Source organism: Muntiacus reevesi, chromosome 3, assembly GCF_963930625.1.
Source record: "Muntiacus reevesi chromosome 3, mMunRee1.1, whole genome shotgun sequence".
In the NCBI taxonomy this organism is placed as follows: domain Eukaryota; kingdom Metazoa; phylum Chordata; class Mammalia; order Artiodactyla; family Cervidae; genus Muntiacus; species Muntiacus reevesi.
In genome coordinates this window covers 55,924,831-55,943,701 of record NC_089251.1, presented here as the reverse complement: position 1 = coordinate 55,943,701, position 18,871 = coordinate 55,924,831, and the positions used below count along the sequence as shown (strand labels likewise).

Below are 18,871 nucleotides of genomic sequence, written 5' to 3'. Positions count from 1 at the left end.
ACCTTTGTTGGCAAAGTAATGTCTCTGCTTTTTAATATGCTGTCTAGGTTGGTCATAACTTTCCTTCCAAGGAGTAAGTGTCTTTTAATTTCATGGCTGCAATCACCATCTGCAGTGATTTTGGAGCCCCCCCAAAATAAAGTCTGACACTGTTTCCACTGTTTCCCCATCTATTTCCCATTAAGAGATGTAGGTTACCCACTCCAATATTCATGGGCTTCCCTGGTGGCTCAGATGGTAAAGAATCCACCTGCAAAGTGGGAGATCTGGGTTTGATCCTTGGGTTGGGAAGATCCCCTGGAGAAGGGCATGGCAACCCACTCCAGTACTCTTGCCTAGAGAATCCCCATGGATAGAGGAGCCTGGCTACAGTCCATGGGATCATAAAGGGTCAGACACAACTGAGCAAACAAAGCACAGCACACAAAACAATCAAGATGACACTGGTCAGAACACTGATGACCAATTTCAAGGTGACTGTCAGAGCTGACTGTGCTGTTTCTGTATGGAGCTGCTCCCTCTGTCTATAAAAGCTCTTATCCACTAATCAGTGGATTAGGTCAAGGGTAGGAATTAGTCTTGGCACAGATTCCACCCTACCTCCCTCTTACTGGCATCCGAAATAAAGAAACCTTTCCTTCCCACCAAACTGGCCTCTTTATTGACTTCTGAGCAGCGATCAGTCCAGAACCCACTTTCAGTAACAAAATCAGGAATGATGATAAGTAAGGCAGATATTGCCATGGCTCTAACAAAAGATAATGAGAACCTGAAATTAGGCAATGCTAGTTTGACAAGAAAGGAGAACATACGGAAGAGAAACTTTTGCACAGTGCACCAGGGGGCATGCCCATCAACTGGGAGATGGGTGGAATATTCTACAGCAATGAAATGAGTAAATTACATGTATATGCAACAGCTTGGATGTACCTTAAAACAGCAAGTGAAACAAGTCCCAGAATACTGCTAGAGAAAGACATAAATCTTATGAAATTCAAAAACAATCAAAACTTTTTTCCCCAATCACACATATATTCCTTTCAAATGAGTATATCTTTCTCACATATATTATATTCATATGAAAGGAAATGACCACAAACACAGTATTAATTTCCTTGGGAGATAGGGAATTAGAGGATGAAATGAACCAGTGTGTATGTATATATGCATACACTGAGGGTGTCAGAGGAGAGAGAAAGAGATCATTTACGGAGCAATGATGACAACATACCAAGACCAAGGATTTTCCACCCTGTATTAAAGGCTCTAACAACAACAAAAAAAAAAAACTGGTAAGGGAGGAAGGCATGTATTTTTCTGATTTTTTAAAAAATGTTATTTATTTGGCTATGTCTGCTCTTAGTTGCAGCAGTCAGGGTCTGTGTTGTGTCATGCAGGATCTTTCCTTGGTGTACATGCACTCTCTGCAGTAGGCAGGCTTAGTTGCTCCTCAGCATGTGGGATCTTAGAGTGAACCCAAGTTCCCTGCTTTGCAAAGTGGATTCTTAACTACAGAACCATAAAAGTCCTAGGTCTTTTTTGTTTTTGTTTTTGTTTTCCAATTAATTTAATGGGAAGATAATTAATTTACAATATTGTGTTGGTTTTTGTCATCCAGCAACATGAATCAGCCACAAGTATCAGTGCCCCCCACATCCTAAATCCTCCTCCTACCTCCTTCCTCACCCTATCCCTCTTGGTTGTCCCAGAGCACCAGCTTTGGGTGCCCTAACTCATGTATTGAACTTGCACTGGTACAAGTGCATATGGTAATGGATATGACTACCATATGGTAACGCACATGATTTAGTGCTATTCTCTCAAAACCCTGGTGGCTCAGACGGTAAAAGTGTCTGCCTACAATGTGGGAGACCAGGGTTCGATTCCTGGCTGGGGAAGATCCCTGGAGAAGGAAATGGCAACCCACTCTAGTACTCTTGCCTGGAAAATCCCATGGACGGAGGAGCCTGATAGGCTACAGTCCATGGGGTCGCAAAGAGTCGGACACGACTGAGCGACTTCACTTCACTTCACTTCACTTCTCAAAACCTCGCCTTCTCCTACTGAGTCCAAAAGTCTGTTCTTTACATCTGTGTCTCCTTTGCTGCCCTGCATATAAGATCGTCGGGTACCGGCTTCCTAACTGGTTTTCAGACTCACTCTCCCAAGGAGAGCTGCTCCAGGAGTTTTTCCTCTCTTCCAATGGTGGGTGCGTGCTAAGTCGCTTCAGTTCTGTCTGACTCTTTGTGACCCCATGGACTTTAGCCCACCAGGCTCCTCTGTCCATGCAGTTCTCCAGGCAAGGATACTAGAGTGGGTTGACGCTGCCTCCTCCAGGGTATCTTCCCGACCCAGGGATCGGACCCGTGTCTCTTGCGGCTCCTGCATTGGTAGCCGAGTTCTTCATCCCTCGCGCCACCTGGGAAGGCCCATGGAGAGACCAAGGAACAGCAAAGTGAAAGTGAGTCACTCAGTCGTGTCCGACTCTCGGCGACCCCATGGACTGTAGCCCACCAGGCTTCCCAGTCCATGGGATTCTCCAGGCAAGAATACTATAGTGGATAGTCCTTTCCTTCTCCAGGGAATCTTCCCGACCCAGGGATCGAATCCAGGTCTCCCACATTGCAGGCAGACTCTTTACCGACTGAGCCACCAGGGAAATCACCAAAGAACAGCAAAAGACCAAGGAACACCAAGGACCAGCAAAAGAAAGGCTAACGCAAGCCAGGGTAGAAGAGAACTCGCGAAGTGGCTGACTGAGCGGGTCAGGCAACCGGGATAGGGGTTTTCGCGGAGTCGGGAGACTGCGCAAGCGCAGTAGCGCGCCTCGCCGCCATGGTCCCCGGTTCCGTCCAGTCAGCCGCTGGTGGTGGCGGCAACTTCCCCTCAGGAAGTCCGGTCTCCGCCTCCTCCTCCTCCTCTTACCCCGCCTGTTCGGCAGCGGCGGAGGCGGCGGTGCGGCAGCGGTTGTCCCTGCCTCTCCGCCACCTCCACCTCGGCCTATCCCCGGGCTGGCGGCGCTGGCGGGGAGGGGGACAGTAGTTGTAGACGCTGCCCCTGCCTCAGAGAAGGTGAGTTCCCGCCCCGGCGGCGGGGGCGGCCCGGGCCTTCAGCCCCTCCATCCTGCGACCCGGTGAAGGCCCGGCGCGCCCGGAGAGTGCGAAATGGCGGAGCGGACAGGACCTGAGACTCTCTGCTCCCCTCCCCACCCGTCACCCCTGGGAAACGGGCGCCGGGCTCCCACGTGGATCGCGGAGGGAGAAGGGACGTCTCCGCTGCCGGGGGAGCTGAGGTTGGAGCGGGAGAGAGGCGACCCGGCCGAGACTGTAGATCTAGAGTGTCAGGGCGAGGGAAGGGGAGGATGTGATGGGGACAGAGGCAAGGAGAGGAAAGGCCCCAGACGCGGAAGGGCGTAGACCTGCGCTGGGTGAAATTCAACGTCCTGGAAAGTAGCGAACTCACTCACACGGAGGGAGAAGTGGAGTCGGAGTTTGGGGAGAGTAGGAAGTAAACACGCGAGCCCAAAGGTCTTGGGGCCCTGGAGGAAGAGAAGAGGGGGTGAAGTTTTTGAGGGATCACTTCGCAGAGTTTCCCCGGGTTTTTTGAAGATAACACCATTTAAAACAAGCCTCCAAGATGTACAGGCTCATCTTGATAGTGGTGTGAGTTTTAATAGGTACCTGCCAATGTCAAAGCAGGACTTGAGTTAGGGCGGCTAAAACAACTTTTATTCAGTTAACTACTGATAGTAGGAAAAAGACTGAGCTCCATTCCGACTTTTCGCAGAAGTGACTGGGAATCTTAAATGAAGGAATGGGGAAAGGTGGGGTTCAAGTAGAGTCGGGGAAGTGCAGAATTACAAAGGGTTGGGCAGTGTCAGCTTGCTGGCAGTTACGGAAGTGAGAATTCTGTTTTCCCGAAGAAACTGGGAGACGGAGGCTCTGAAATACATGATCATCACATTTCAAAGGAATGACTTTCAGATCATGAGACTCAGACAATCCCGAGCTATAGGAGACAAGAAATACATTTCAAAGAGACTGAGGAAGGGTTCGCAATTGTAAACCGTTTAGTAAGAACTGTATAAAAGAGAGGCCAGGGACCTCATCAGGTGGTGGCTAGAACAAACAGTAAATATTTTTTGACAGCCGTGAGCCTTTCCAGACCTGAGCTCAGCGATGGGGCTGGTTCATTCGAACTTGACCATGTTAAAATTTGGTCAAGTCTCTGCAAAAGTTTGAAAGGAGTATACCTGCCTAGAGCTTTTAGAGTTTTCACCAATTCATTTTTCCTAAGACAAAGAGCTACTTCTTGACCATTTCGATCTAAGAGATGTTTGAGTTCTTACAAGTACTGTATACCTGCAAATAAACTGCTGGTTCCAAACTATGAGTTTAGGCTCTAAGGCAGTTTTTTTTTTTTTTTTCTAAGGCAGTTTTGAAAATGATTTTGGATGATGGAGCTTGATCCCACTGCAGAAGATTCTAGTAGAACATTCAGCCATCTTCAGTTTCATAGTTAATTTTTAGTATTTGCAGTGTTGCCTCATGTTGCTTTTTGTCTCCAGAGAGACAAAACTAGAACATTATTTTTGGTGGAAGCCGGAACATTGTTGGATAATTTAATTTTCCTTTTTCCTGAGGGACAGCAGTAAATATAATAACTTCATTAAAATAATTTTTATTTTCATCTTCCACAGTATACTCTATTTTTGTGTACTCTTAGATAATCTTTTATACCTTTCACTTGGAGGAATGGCAAAGCAGTAAAATGTTATAAATTTCTTAGAACATTTTGTAAGTATTTTACATAAATTCCATTCACTAAAAATGGAAATCAGAAACTGCAACCAAAATGCAACTTTTAGAAGACTAGGTTTAGTGTCTTCAATCAGCCTGGGTTAGTATTACTGTTCTGAGATTAAAAAAATAAAATCTGAATTTTCTGCTTTCATACCAAACTTCCTGCCTTTCACTAACAAGCCTGAGCTATTCAAGATGTCAAGACTAAAATTCAGTTTAGCTTCCATAGCCACATCACAGAAATTTGGAAACAGTTTCTCATGGGGAAAACAACCCAGCTTTTGCCAGAGTGGGTTTTTTTTTTTTTTTTTTTTTTTGCAATGACTTTGAATATGTGCAGTCACTAAAGACTAAACAAAATCAGTTCAAAATAGAGTGTTGGCAGGCAATTATCTTTCTGTACTGCTTCAAGGTGGTTATGTGGGCATAGGAGTCGATTAAATAGATTCTAGTGCTAATTTCTCAACTAGCTGTATGACACTTAAGTCCCAAACTTTCTGAGCTTGTTTTGCCATCTGTGAGGAGGGGAATTGGACTAGCCCAATTGAGTGACTATCACAAACAGATGCTTTTGCCCCACCCCTACCTTAGAGGACAGTTGCAATGTTTGGAGACTTTTTTTCTTGGTTTTTGCCACTGGACAAGGAACGGCTTGGTGAGCAGAAGTACTGCTGGTATCTGCTAGATGCTAGAGACGCCACACACAACATGAAACGCACAGGGCACCAACATAGACACACCACAGCCTCCACAAAGGATTATCCTACACGAAATGTCAGTGTCAAGGTTGAGGAAGTCTGCACTAACCAAACTGAGGACCTTGCCAGCTTTAAAATTATGAACTGGTTTGGCTTGGCTGTGTACTAGAACAGCAATTCATAAAACGTGAAACTTTGACTTATAATGGCCATCAAATGACGTTCAAAGAGTAGTGAGTTACAGCTGAGGTTTTGTTAGGATTTGGAAAATAGAATTTACTACCTAAAAATTACCTCTTGTCACTTTTAAGTAAATATCCTTATTCATTGTTCAGTTAAGTGCTGCTTAACAAATGGTAAATATTTGATATGCTATTTAAAACACTGGTAGGACCCAGTATATTTTTAGTTTAGATATTTATAAATACCTAATGTAATTTCCAATTGTACATGAGCCAGAAGAGAAAAAAAAAATTTGTCTAGTACTTAGCCAGTATCTTTTTTTCTTAAGATTCCTCCAAAAGGTGTCTGAGAATTGTCATCCTTTCAATTATTAAATTCCACTCTCCTTTTCAAGATCCTGAAAGGACTATTAAAACTCCTGATCCATTTTCACCTATAGCTGTAGTACTTATGAAGGAGCTTCTCTTAAACTGGGCTTGATAATAAAGATCAGTAAGGATTAAGAATTTGCAAGCAGGGAATATATAGAAGGTGTAAATTACAAATAGGAAATTGAGAAATTAAACTCAATCACAAAAACTCAAATACCACATGACCAGACTTACATGAAAAGAAATATACATCACATTTATGGTGAAAGTGTAGTAAGATTTTCAGGACACTTTGTAATTCATTAAAAGAAATTTCTCAAATATTTTTGACAGTTAAAAACTTTTTTCAGAATAATAATATTCCTAAGAAATCAGTAGAAACAAAACCACAGCAAACAGTTCTTTCTAATCTGGCTTTTTAAAAGAAAATTAGACTCATTGTGAGAACAAAGAACATTTCTAACTACTTATTGAATCTAACTCATTTACATAGCAATTGTCTGAAGTGTTCCTTTGTTTTTTCACAAAGATTCGAAACAAATGACAGAAAATCAAGCTAATAAGCCTTTATATTTATTCAGAAACCATTTAGAGCCCCTCCCATGAACCAGGTTCTTAAGTTAGGACATGATCATTCTTACTGACCTATTTACATTTTCTGACCCTTTGGAAGGACTGGTACGTATTTGATGACGTTCTGATTTAGAATGTCTGCCTTGGGCCCAAGTAAAACTAATTTCTTAGTTGATCTAGTCAAGATCCTTGAGCTAGCTAGCTATAGGTTACTTACAATGATTGATTTTTCAAACCATTTGTGTGTGCTCAGTCATGTCCAACTCTGTGACTCAATGGACTGTAGCCCACCAGGCTCTTCTGTCCATGAAATTTTCCAGGTGAGAATACTGGAGTGGGTTGCCATTTCCTTCTGCAGGGGGTCTTCCCAACCCACGAGTTGAGTCCAATTCATGAGTGGATTCTTTACCAAAGGCTCAGTTTAAATAAAGACAGGAAATTCCCTGACTCTCTAATGGTTAGGAATCAGCACTTTTCCTTCTGGAGCCTAGGTTGGGAAACTAAGATCCCATAAGCTGTACAGCGCAACCAAAATAAATAGACATAAATTTTATATTACATATGTAACCAGTAATCCCAATTAATGATTTTGTTGATTCCTTTATGTTTTGTCATTGGAAATGTGCCATAGCAAATCCTGTTACTTTTGTGATTGTATTAGTGTAAAATAACTATAAGTCATCCAGTTCTATGGCAAACTCATAGGTCATATACTAATATCATTTCCTGAAAAGGCAAGGTTAATAACTAACTCAGTTAAGAATATTCATGATGCTAGAAAGTATACACTGCATCTCTCAAAACTTCTTTAAGGGAATTTGACCCTCTGGTAAAAAGGAATACAGCAGCATACTTTGGTTAAGAGAACGGAATCAGTTACCTAGTCTCCTAGAACAGCGGTCCCCAACTGTTTTGGCACCAGGGACCAGTTCCATGGAAGATAATTTTTACACAGACTGGGGGATGCAAGTGATGATGATCAGTTATAAATACAGATGAAGCTTTGCTTGGTCGCTGGCCACTTACCTTCCACTGTGCAGCCCCGTTCCTAAAAGGCCATGACAGTTAACTGTCCGTGGCCCAAGGGTTGGGAACTCCTTTCTTGATACACGCTGTGCTCTAGTCTTCCCTAAGGTTATAACAGTATTAAAAGATTGCCAAACTCAAGAGCCAGGAGCAAGGCAGGAATGTCTATTCTCACCAGTTCTTTTTAGTATTGTCCTGGACGTCCTATAGTCAGGCAAGGAAAAAAGATTTACAGATGGGAGAGGAAGAAATCACACTGTCTTTGTTTGCTGATACTAATGATCTGATCATCTATGGGCTCCCTGGTGGCTCAGTGGTAAAGAATCTGCCTGCAATGTTGGAGATTCAAGTTCAGTCCCTGGGTCAGGAAGATCCCCTGGGGAAGGAAGAGGCAACCCACTCCAGTGTGAAATCTCATGGACAGAGGAGCCTGGCAGTTCACAGTCCACAGGGTCACAGAAGAATCAAACAGGGCTTAGCAACTAAACAACAACAAATGATCATCTATGTAGAAAACCCCAAGGAATTTTGAAAAAGCTACTAGAATAAGTGAGTTTAGCAAGGACACAAAGTACAATTATATACAAAACCAATACTATCTGTAAATGTTAGTAACAAACAATTAGACATCAAGATTTTTAAAAAATACTATTACCTGTTGCATGAAAAAACAAAATAACTTTTGGGTAACTTCAACAAAGTATAGTGAATGGTACATAACATTGCTGAGAGAAGATGCAAATGGTGGGGAAAATGTCCTTTAATGCTTCTTAGTGAACTCACTTGAGAAGTGTAGTACTGTGTCATTAATTTGGTATATTTAAATAAGAGTTTATTAAAGGGAAACTACACCTAAAACTTGCCAAATTAACATTCTAATTTTGCTCAAACATTTTTCCTTCAGTGATTAAAGATATTTAATAAGTATTTTAAAAACTTAGTTTTAATGTCATGTCACAACACAAATCAGGTAGTGTCCTGTGGGCATGAAAATTTTTAGTAAATTTTTCACTCAAATTGAGTTGATCTACTCATCAAGCCTATTAAACCTATTGTGGCATATTAAAAACATATATTATGCGATGCAAAAGTTAAATTCAGGTTTTGCAATTTCTAAAAGGGTGATTGTATGCTTGCTTAGTGGTATCCAACTCTGTGACCCAATGAACTGTAGCCTCCCAGGCTCCTCTGTCCATAGAATTCTCCAAGCAAAATTACTGAAGTAGGTAGCCATTCCCTTCCTCAGGAGATCTTCCTGACCCAGGGATCAAACCTGGTCTCCTGCATTGCAGGCAGATTCTTTACATCTGAGCTGCCAGGGAAGCCCCTGAAAGAGTGATTGGGGTGTAACAAATTTTCTGACAAGACTAGAATTAGGAAAAGTGGAGTGGTTCTTAGTATTTTATTAAATACTAAGTCTTTTTAGACAGTTTTGAATTGCAAGTAGTTCATACTCTTCATTTTTCATATTTAACTCAGTAGTTCACATGCAGTGTTTGTATTACTTTAGCTTTTGCAATGGCTTTACTACTAACACTGAAATAAAACCAAGCCTTGTAAAGATATTGAATAACAAGGTACATAGTTTAATTTCTCCAAATAAAAGATTACATTTTCTTTCTATTTGCGCTATATCTTTCCTGGAAGTGAATGGCATTGTGGATAGTCATCTATAACTAGACTTGTGGTATACAAATAGGAACATCAAGTTTTCAGAATTTTGCTAGATTTTTTTTACAAAAATTAACCCTAATCTGAGAAAAATACTCCAAATGAGTTTCAGAAGAAGCAAACTATTTCTTGCTTGAGACCTAATACCAACTGGTAAATAGATTGGGTGTTTCTGCTTGACATTCCATTATTCTTTTAGATATCAAAGTACATATAGCAAACATTAACACAAGACATAAACTGAAATCTTGTAAGAGTTGATTTAAAATCAGCAATCAGAAAAGATAGTAGGAATCAAGTTGAACTTTGATTTTTCATTAAAAAAAAAAAAAAGGTCCTTTTGAAACATGAGTTAGCTTGAAATGCAAAGAATTAGGTACTCCTGTCAGGCACTCCTGTATAGCCATAATCTTTTCTTTATTTGGCTTTCTGTAGTTACTGGAATGGGCTTTAGATGGCTCAGTGGGTAAAGAATCTGTCTGCAATGCAGACAAAGGAGATGCAGGTTCCACCCTTAGGCTGGAAAGACCCCATGGCAACCCACTCCATTATTCTTGGCTGGAGAGTCCCATGGACAAAGTAGCCTAGCGGGCTACAGTCCATAGGGTCCCAAATGGTCAGATACGACAAGCAACTGAGCACACAGTTACTGGAATAATTGGTTGGAAAAACATTTCACTTAAATGGATGAAATCCCAAGTAACAACAACAACAACAAAAAAAAAAACAGCATTTACTATGTGCCATATACTCTTCTAAGTACTTTACATTTGTAAATTTCCTTAAGATCCACAATACCTGAGAAACTTGACCAAGCCTATATAATAAGTGCCAGAACTAACTCCAGAGTCCCTATGTCTAGCTCCTAGAAGCAGTGAGAAAATTAACATTGTGTGGCAACCAGTAGTTCTGCATAGTTGGCTTAAGCTATGTTAGGTGGATGATCTTCCTGGAAACAAAGCCAACATTTAAGGATCCAGTTTAGGGACTTCCCTAAAGTTCAGTGGTTAAGACTCTGTGCTTCTGCTGTAGGGGGCACACAGATGGGTTTCATCCCTGGTCGAGGAACTAAGATACCACTTGTTGCTTGGCCAGATATCTGTGTGTGTATATATGTGGTGGCTCAGACAGTAAACAATCTGCCTGCAGTGCAGGAGACCTGGATTCAATCACTGGGTCAGGAAGATCCCCTGGAGAAGGGAATGGTAACCCACTCCAGTATTCTTGCCTGGATAATTCCACGGACAGAGGAGCCTGTCGGGCTGCAGTCCATGAGATCACAAAGAATCAGACACGACCAAGCAGTCGTGTTAAACTGTATCCAGTTTAACAAGTTAAGGTAGAATTTTTTCTCAAGACATTCATTTTAGATCTTTAAGCTCCTCTTATAAACTTTAATGAGGTTTACTTTAGTTATAGCAAACAGCACTCATTAAAAGTGGACAATGAGTTTTTGGTAGATATTTGACATGAAACTACTTTCATAAACAAAATGCCAGGTATTTCCACCAGTTTGAACACTTTCCTCCTGCTCCGTTACAATTTATCCCTCCCTCCAGGAGGTTGTGCCTGGCAACCACTAATCTGCTTTCTATCGCTACAGATTAATTTGTATTTCTATAACTTTTATAAGTAGAGTCATAATAGGTACTCATGTCTTTTTCTCAGCATGATGATTTTGTGATTCATCCATGTTGTATGTATTGCTATTTTGTTCCTTTTCACCGATGAATAATTCTGTTGTGTGGATATACCACACTTTGCTTACGCATTCCCTTGCTGATTGAGTTGTTTCTGTTTTTGGCTATAAGAAATAAAGCTGCTATGAATATTCATGTACAGGTGTTTGCATGGACATGTTTTCATGTCTCTTGGGCAAATACATATGAGTGAAATGACTGGGTCCTATAGTAGGTGTTTAACTTTTAAAGAAATTGTCAAAAAAAAAAAAAGAAATTGTCAAAACTATGTACCATTTTAGATTATAACTAGTAGCAAATGCCAAGATTAAAAGAGTCTGAATTTTAGAGATCGTCAGAGATGAGAATGGTGGCCTAAATGTATAACAGGATGAAGTATAAAGTCTTGCATTTAGAAAAGTAAATCAATTACATTAAGAAGTCAGCCAATATGGGGAGAGAGATGCTACTGCTGGGATTTTAACAATTACAAAGGTCAGAAATCAGAAACATGTCTGCTCTAAGACACAAAGTACTAAGGCTGGGTGTCCCAGATCATTTCCCTCAAGTCCAGAGTCCTACTGTAATGTGCCCCAGTAACTTCTCCTTCAGGACAGTATTTTCTGAACTAAAAAAATACATTATTGTTGTTTTTCTTCACTAAGTCATATCCAACTCTTTGTGACCCCATGAACTGCAGCACGCCAGGCTTCCCTGCCCTTCACTGTCTCCTGGAGTTTGCTAAAGCTCATATGCAATATCAAAGGCTTACTAAATGTTTTCATACTGAAATTGCCATTCCAATGAGCAAAAAGCTAGTACTTTAGCCTTGTAAGCAGTCTTAACTTGAGAAGTTAAGATTTAATATGGTATATAAAATGATACAGGGTTGAAGATTGAAAATATTATTGTAAATGTCTTATCTGCCTTTATTTTATTCATAGATACTACTTTGAGTGAGCAAAGACTGAACATTTTACAGATACATTTTGTAGAAGGCTTATAAGAACTAGTGCCATAATTTGAATCATAATGGATTTCACATTATGAGGTAGGTTGAAAATAAAGGACATCTCAATTGTTAGCATTATTTATACTGAAGCATTATTTATATGTATTTATCGTGAATTATTTATTTATTTTATACTAATACTTTGTCTTGAAAGCAAGTGAAAGTGTAACACTTTTAGTTCAGACTAAATATAGTAAAATTCCTGGGTAAACTAAAACTGGCAAGTACTGTTTTCAAATTCAGAGGTGTAAATTTTGTATCACTTTCTCTAAAATAAACAATATTACTTATTTTTCAAGTGTAAAATACACACTGGGCTTCCCTCTTGACGCAGACAGTAAAGAATTCACCTGCCGTATGGGAGACCTGGGTTCGATCCCTGTATTGGGAAGATCCCTTGGAGGAGGGCATGGCAACCCACTGCAATATTTTTGCCTGGAGAATCGCCATGGACAGAGGAGCCTGGCAGGCTCCAGTCCCTGGGGTCGCACAGTCACACACGACTGAATGATTAAGCACAGCACAAAACACACACTCAGAAAGTTGGCTTTGCTTTCAGGTTTACAGGAAGCAAAATAAGAAATTGAAGATGCATTTTGTAAGTTTTCAGATGATTGATCTATGTTGATGTAATTCTAAACTTTGAATTATTTAATCATTATAATAAGATTGTGCTTGCAATATTGTAGAGCAGTTAACCTTCAATAACTTCAAACCTCAAAATAAAGCAAGTTTAATTTTTTTTTAGAAAAAAGAAAAGATTGCTTGGTTTCAGGTGAAGGGAAGTGGAATATTGGGCAAAAATAGATTTTTTTAATCTCTGCTGTCATGGTTTTTAGCTCCTCGGTTGTTGCACAGTCTCGCTATTTGGAGAAAGTTCATGCTAAAAAACGGAAGCAATTAATGAGTGAATATGATCAGATTTCTCTACGAAGGTCTCAATCTGATAAGGGTAAGGTTCAGTTCACGTCTTCATTGATCTCTGCACCATCTGTGATCTTTGGGGTTGGCTTTTTTCACTCTGCATGTCTTTAGGTTTCATCCGTGTTACACCATTTTGTAGTACCTCATTCGTTTATATTGCTGAATAACATTCCATTGTGTGAATTGCCACATTGTGTTTATCCATTCATCAGCTAATAAACATTGATTCTTTCTAATTTTAGCTGTCAGTAATAGTGCTGCTCTGAACATTTTTGTAGAAGTTTTTGTGTTGACAATAGATTTCCATTTCTCTTGGGTATATATATAGGAGTGAAATTGCTAGGGTTATGTGGTGACTCTGTGTTTGACATTTTGAAAAACTGTCAAACTGTTTTCCAAAGTTGCTGTACCATTTTACATTCCCACCAAGAATGAATGAAGTTTCTGGCTTTTTCTCCTCTTTGCCAACACATTATTTATTATCTATCTTTTTGATTATAGCCATCCTGTGAGTATGAAGTAAAATCTTTTTTTAAATCTTTTTATTATAAAACATTTTTAAACATAAAAATAGAGAAAATAGTATTATGACACCTTCTGTACTTATTATCCAGTTTTGACAATTATGAACATCTTTTTAATCTTATTAGTGACTTTTTAAAAGTAGCTTTATTGAAGTTTAGTTGAGATATGTACGGAAACTGTACATATTCCAAGTATATAATTTGATAGGTTTTAAACATATGTATTGATGAAATGATCACCATAGTTAAGATAGTAAATGTATCATGCCCCCAGAAATGCCCCTTATAATGCTGTGCTGAGTTGCTCAGTCATGTCCAACTCTGTGCAACCCCATGGACTGTAACCAGCCAGGCTCCTCTGTCCATGGAGATTCTCCAGGCAAGAATATTGGAGTGGGTTGCCATGCCCTCCTCCAGAGGATCTTCTCAACCTGGGGATCAAACACGGGTCTCCCACATTACAGGTGGATTCTTCACTGTCTGAGCCACCAGGGAAGCCCAAGAATACTGGCGTGGGTTGCCGTTCCCTTCTCCATTAGATCCTCCTGACCCAGAAATGGAACCAGGGTCTCCAGCATTGAAGGTGGATCCTTTACCAGCTGAGCTTCCTCCTACTTTTTCCTGACTACTTTTTCCCAGGCAACCACTGTATTGCTATAGGTTGGTTTTCCTTTTTCAAGAGCTTTATGTACACGGAATCATGTATTATGTACTATGTATTATGTACTGTTTTCTCAGGCTTCTTTGAGTCAGTTTGATTATTTTGAGATTCATCCATTTCGTCAAGTGTATCAGTAGTCTGATCCTTTATATCATTGATTCCATTATATGGATATACCACTGTTTGATTTATGCATTTATCTGTTGATCAATATTTGGGTTTTTTTTCTCTTTCTGGGGCTATTACACATAAAACTGCTGTGAATATTCATGTATAAGTCTTTATGTGGACATATACTTCCTTCTCTTTAGGATAAATATCTAGGAGTGGAATAACTGGATCATATGGTAGGTATATGTCTAACTTCCTTAGAAACTACCAGGCTATTTTCAAGTAGTCGTACCATTTTATATCCTACCAGCAATATTTGAGAATTCCAGTTGTTCTACATCCTCACCAATCTCTTTAATTTCAGTCATTCTAGTGAGTGCATGGTGATATCGCTTTGTGGTTTTAATTGACATCTACTTGATGATGAATGATATTGAGCATCTTTCATGTGCTTATTGTCCATTTGTATATATTCTTTTCTGAAGTGTCTGGTCAAAATTTTTTTTGCCCATGTTTAATCATTATGTTGCATTTTGCTCTAGTCAGAATTTTTCTACTATTTAAGTTGAATAGGAGCTAAATTTTCTGGCTCACCAAATTAGGCTTCATTTAAACTTCCTTTTTAATGTCAAATTGCCAGTAAAAGTAGCTGATCATTGGTGACTCTAGATTGCTGTCAGACTTGTTTCTGTTAAAGGAAGGAACTACATGGGTTATACTGCCTCATAATTTTTGGAAATAAAGCATATCACCAAAAATATCACCAAAATTATCTTCTCATACTAAGTACATTTTCTGCTATATTTGTAATGCAGGATTTGAGGTGGGGGACAGAAAGAGAAATAGTAGTTGTACTGCCCCATTCCCAAAAACATAAGCAAAGATTAGCATATCTGCTTGAAATTTCTTCTGAAACTTTTCTCTATATAAATCCCTACCCACTCTGAGCTTTCACTTCCATTTTCTTCTTAACCCTCCCACGAACTATTTAATAGAGAACAAATCAGAAGGCATTCTAGAATGTCTTTTCCACCAATCAGAAATAACAGAATGAAATCCAATTCCCTATGCAGAAGACACAGAACTCTGTTCCCTCATCTTTTCTCATGCCCTATACCTAAGAGTAGTTTTGTCTCATAGCTGGATTTCTAATTTCCAGCATTCCCAAACCATTTTACAATTTTATTTTTAAGTCTTACAGTACTGTTGTCTGGTGAGTATATATGTTTATTTTATTTTGAGTGAACAGAAGATTTTAAAAATTACCTCTCTATGGTTTGTTACTTTTCTTAGACAACAGTGTTCAAGAATCTGAACTTTAGAAATTATTTGAACACTCAGATCAGGCCACTCACCATGGATGTGTAAGTCCTTCTATCCATACATCCCTACAAGCCTTACATTTTTGGCCCTACAAAAGAATTATACATTAAAAAAAAAAAAGAATTATACATGTCAGCTCCTTGTCTCCTTCATCTCACTTCTGAGAAGGATAAAATTACTTGTGAGTGGCGTAAGCAATATTTGACTTCCTTATGGTCCTTTTTGGCATATAATATCTTGATATTTAACTTTTACACCAAAGTAGATTTTAATTTTGGGATAGGGGAAGGGACTTCTTTATTTTCTCTTTTGAGACTCTTCAAGAGTAAAGGAAATATTCAGAATTAAATAATCTAGTAAGAAGAATTTTCTCCCATCTTTTCTACCTACAGAGAGTTCCTTGTCAAGCTAATGAAGCATTCAAAGAAGACTTATGACTCTTTTCAAGATGAACTTGAAGATTATATCAAAGTGCAGAAAGCCAGAGGCTTAGACCCAAAGACTTGTTTCAGGAAGATGAGAGAGGATTATTTGGAAACCTATGGGTACAAAGAAGAGGTCGACTCTAGACCCAGGTGTAGAATGTTTGAGCAAAGACTCCCATATGGAACCGTCCAAACCTACCCAAGATCATGCAGTATTTCACAAAGAGTGGAAAAGCAGTTACCTCGGTGGCTACCAGCTCATGACAGCAGGCTGAGACTAGACTCCCTGAGCTGCTCTCAGGTCACCAGGGACTGTTTCTCAGGAAAGCCTGTACCCCCGAACCTGAGTCAGCACGAGTCTAACTGTAGCGCATACAGTGTAGAATCTGGAGTTTACAGGCACCTCTCCTCAGAAAATAGTACCAGTGCCCATCAGGCTAGTTATAAACACATACACCAGAAGAGGAAAAGGCACACAGAGGAAGGCAGAGAAAAGCCAGAGGAGGAGCGGCCCAAGCATAAGAGGAAAAAAACTTGTGAGGAAATAGATTTAGACAAATACAAGAGCATCCAAACAAGCAAAACAGAGGCAGAAACAGTCAGAGTCAGTACAGAAAAGCTTAAGAACCGGAAGGAGAAAAAAAGCCGAGATGTAACCTCTAAGAAAGAGGAACGTAAGCGCAGAAAAGAGAAAAAGGAACAAGGCCAAGAAAGGACAGAGGAGGAAATGCTTTGGGACCAGTCTATTCTTGGATTTTGAAGCTCTTGCATTGGTTCCCCCAGGGTTATACTAATAGTTGAGAAGCTTGGTTTTACAGTGTTCATATTCAAATCCCTCTTCTTACATGAACAGGTACAAAGGCTAAGAGAACAGGAAACAGAGTACGCTTGCTATCCAACATGGAAATATTTTTCCTCATTTTCTAAAATCATTACTACATTTTTCTTATACATAATGTAATTTCCCTTAACGAGAGTGGCTCCGCTTTTATTCATCTGGTTGCTGTGATGGTGGAAGTATTTTTCCCTTGGGAGGTCATTTATATTTAAGTAAGATTAATAGGCTTAGCAGAGTCTATTTCTTGGTTGGGTTTTAGTTTGGGGTGGGTATTTTTATATTCATTAGTTTTCTCTGTGAAGCAATTTAGATAGATATTTTCTTCTGTTAGATCTAACTTGCAGTATATTTTCTAGATTGAAAAGTGGAAAATGACATACATTATAATAAGCTGAAGTTACATACAGTTTTAAAAAAGAGTCTTGATACAAAATCAGTTTATATTCTGGAAATGTTTATAGTATAATAAAGTTCTAATTTCTACATTTTTGTTTGTTTGTTTGTTTTGTGTCAATGATCTGTTCCTATTCAATGAATATTTTCTTCTGGAAGAGCAATAGCCAAGTAAATTTAAACCCACTTTTTGGATAGAAATCTATGAATGAGCACAGTTTTTCCAAATAGTTGAAAGTGGGGAATTTATAAGAAATAAAATGCCATTAGATTATTCTTTCCTGACCAGTATTTTCCAAAACATATCAAGTAATCAAGCACTGCTCTTTTGTTGTAGAGAGTAGTGACCTGGAAATCTGAATCTCAAAATTCTAGTCTCGGCTATGCGTGACTTTGGGGAAGTCTCTCAACTTTATTTTCCTCATTACTAAATATAACTAGAAGCACTGGCCTCTAAAATGACTTGGATAACAAGAAGGTACCATGAAATGACTTGGATAACAAGAAGGTACCATGAAATGAAACCTCTTTGCATTCTACAATGTTGTGTGTATATATTATTAACTTTAACATTATTTTGCTAATGTGATTTTTTTATTTTGTATTTTATTATATATTCCATTGGGGCTTTCTGATGGCTCAGACAGTAAAGAATCTGCCTGCAGTACAGGAAACCCAGGTTAAATCCCTCCATTGGGAAGACCCCCTGGAGAAGGGAATGGCAACTCCCTCCAGTATTCTTGCCTAAAGAATTCCATGGACAGAGGAGCGCAGCAGGCTACAATCCATGAGGTCACAAAGAGACACAACTGAGCGACTAAGCACGCGGACACACACACACACACACATTCCCTTCACCTGCTCAACCCTCTGCATGCAACCAGTCTCCCCACCCTTGCTAGGCCGCTACCTTACTCAGCCCTGAACCCTCTCTGGGTCCCCACTTTGCCTAGCCTCCTACCTCAGTGGGCCTTAAATAGCGAAGAAGAAAGGAAGGAAGTGGAGGCGGGAGAGGGAATAGGTGATGCATTTTATTTTAAACTAATGACCGCAACCTCCAGTCCATCAGGTTTCCCTAGTAAATATCCCACCCTCAGAAATGTCTTTTATACTCTCTCCGCTCTCCTCAAACTTTCTCCTCCCTGGTGCCTCTCATCTAGGCCCCCTTTCTCTCAACTCATGGACTGCAAGTACTTGTTTTAAAAAATTTTTTTAAAAAAAGGTCAGAGAGCTAGCTGAGCTACCCAGTCTATGATAATGTGTTTAAAGCAACCCAAACTGACAGAGACAGTGACTTCTAAATTTCTGTTTCTAGGCTAGATTTCTCCCCTGAGTTCTGGACTCATAACCAACTGCATTTGTTGCTATTTCCAACTAGAACACCAAAAGAGCACACACTTCTCACCAATCATTCTTCCCTCAGTCTTCCCCATCTCTGCAAATAATAACACCATCTTAATTGTTCAAGCCAAAAAATCACTAAAATCACTCTTAACTCTCTTCTACATCAGAGCCATCAGTGATTCTTCATGGTTTTACCCCCAAATTATCTCTCCTCTTGTCCAATTCTATCTTCACTGCCACCACCCTGACCCAAACTAACCCTGGTATTGTTTTGGGTTTATTTGAACCAAACAGGACTAACAGGTCTGAGAAG

At 39.7% G+C, this 18,871-nt stretch overlaps 1 protein-coding gene across 5 annotated transcripts; it reads left to right on the top strand.

Moving 5' to 3' along the window:
• Window positions 1-2,912: 2,912 nt before the first annotated feature.
• On the top strand, window positions 2,913-17,304 carry LOC136164341 (lysine-rich coiled-coil protein 1-like). 5 transcript variants are annotated; one of them, XM_065929167.1, is made up of 6 exons: window positions 2,913-3,071; window positions 11,948-12,054; window positions 12,855-12,967; window positions 13,928-14,123; window positions 14,436-14,471; window positions 15,951-17,304. In XM_065929167.1, exon 6 carries the CDS (start codon window positions 15,970-15,972, stop codon window positions 16,741-16,743), a length of 774 nt encoding a protein of 257 aa, XP_065785239.1. In that variant the 5' UTR covers window positions 2,913-3,071; window positions 11,948-12,054; window positions 12,855-12,967; window positions 13,928-14,123; window positions 14,436-14,471; window positions 15,951-15,969; the 3' UTR covers window positions 16,744-17,304. The 5 variants fall into 5 exon arrangements, with proteins under 5 accessions (XP_065785239.1, XP_065785235.1, XP_065785236.1 ...); XM_065929163.1 differs by lacking the exon at window positions 13,928-14,123; XM_065929164.1 differs by lacking the exon at window positions 14,436-14,471.
• Window positions 17,305-18,871: the final 1,567 nt, after the last annotated feature.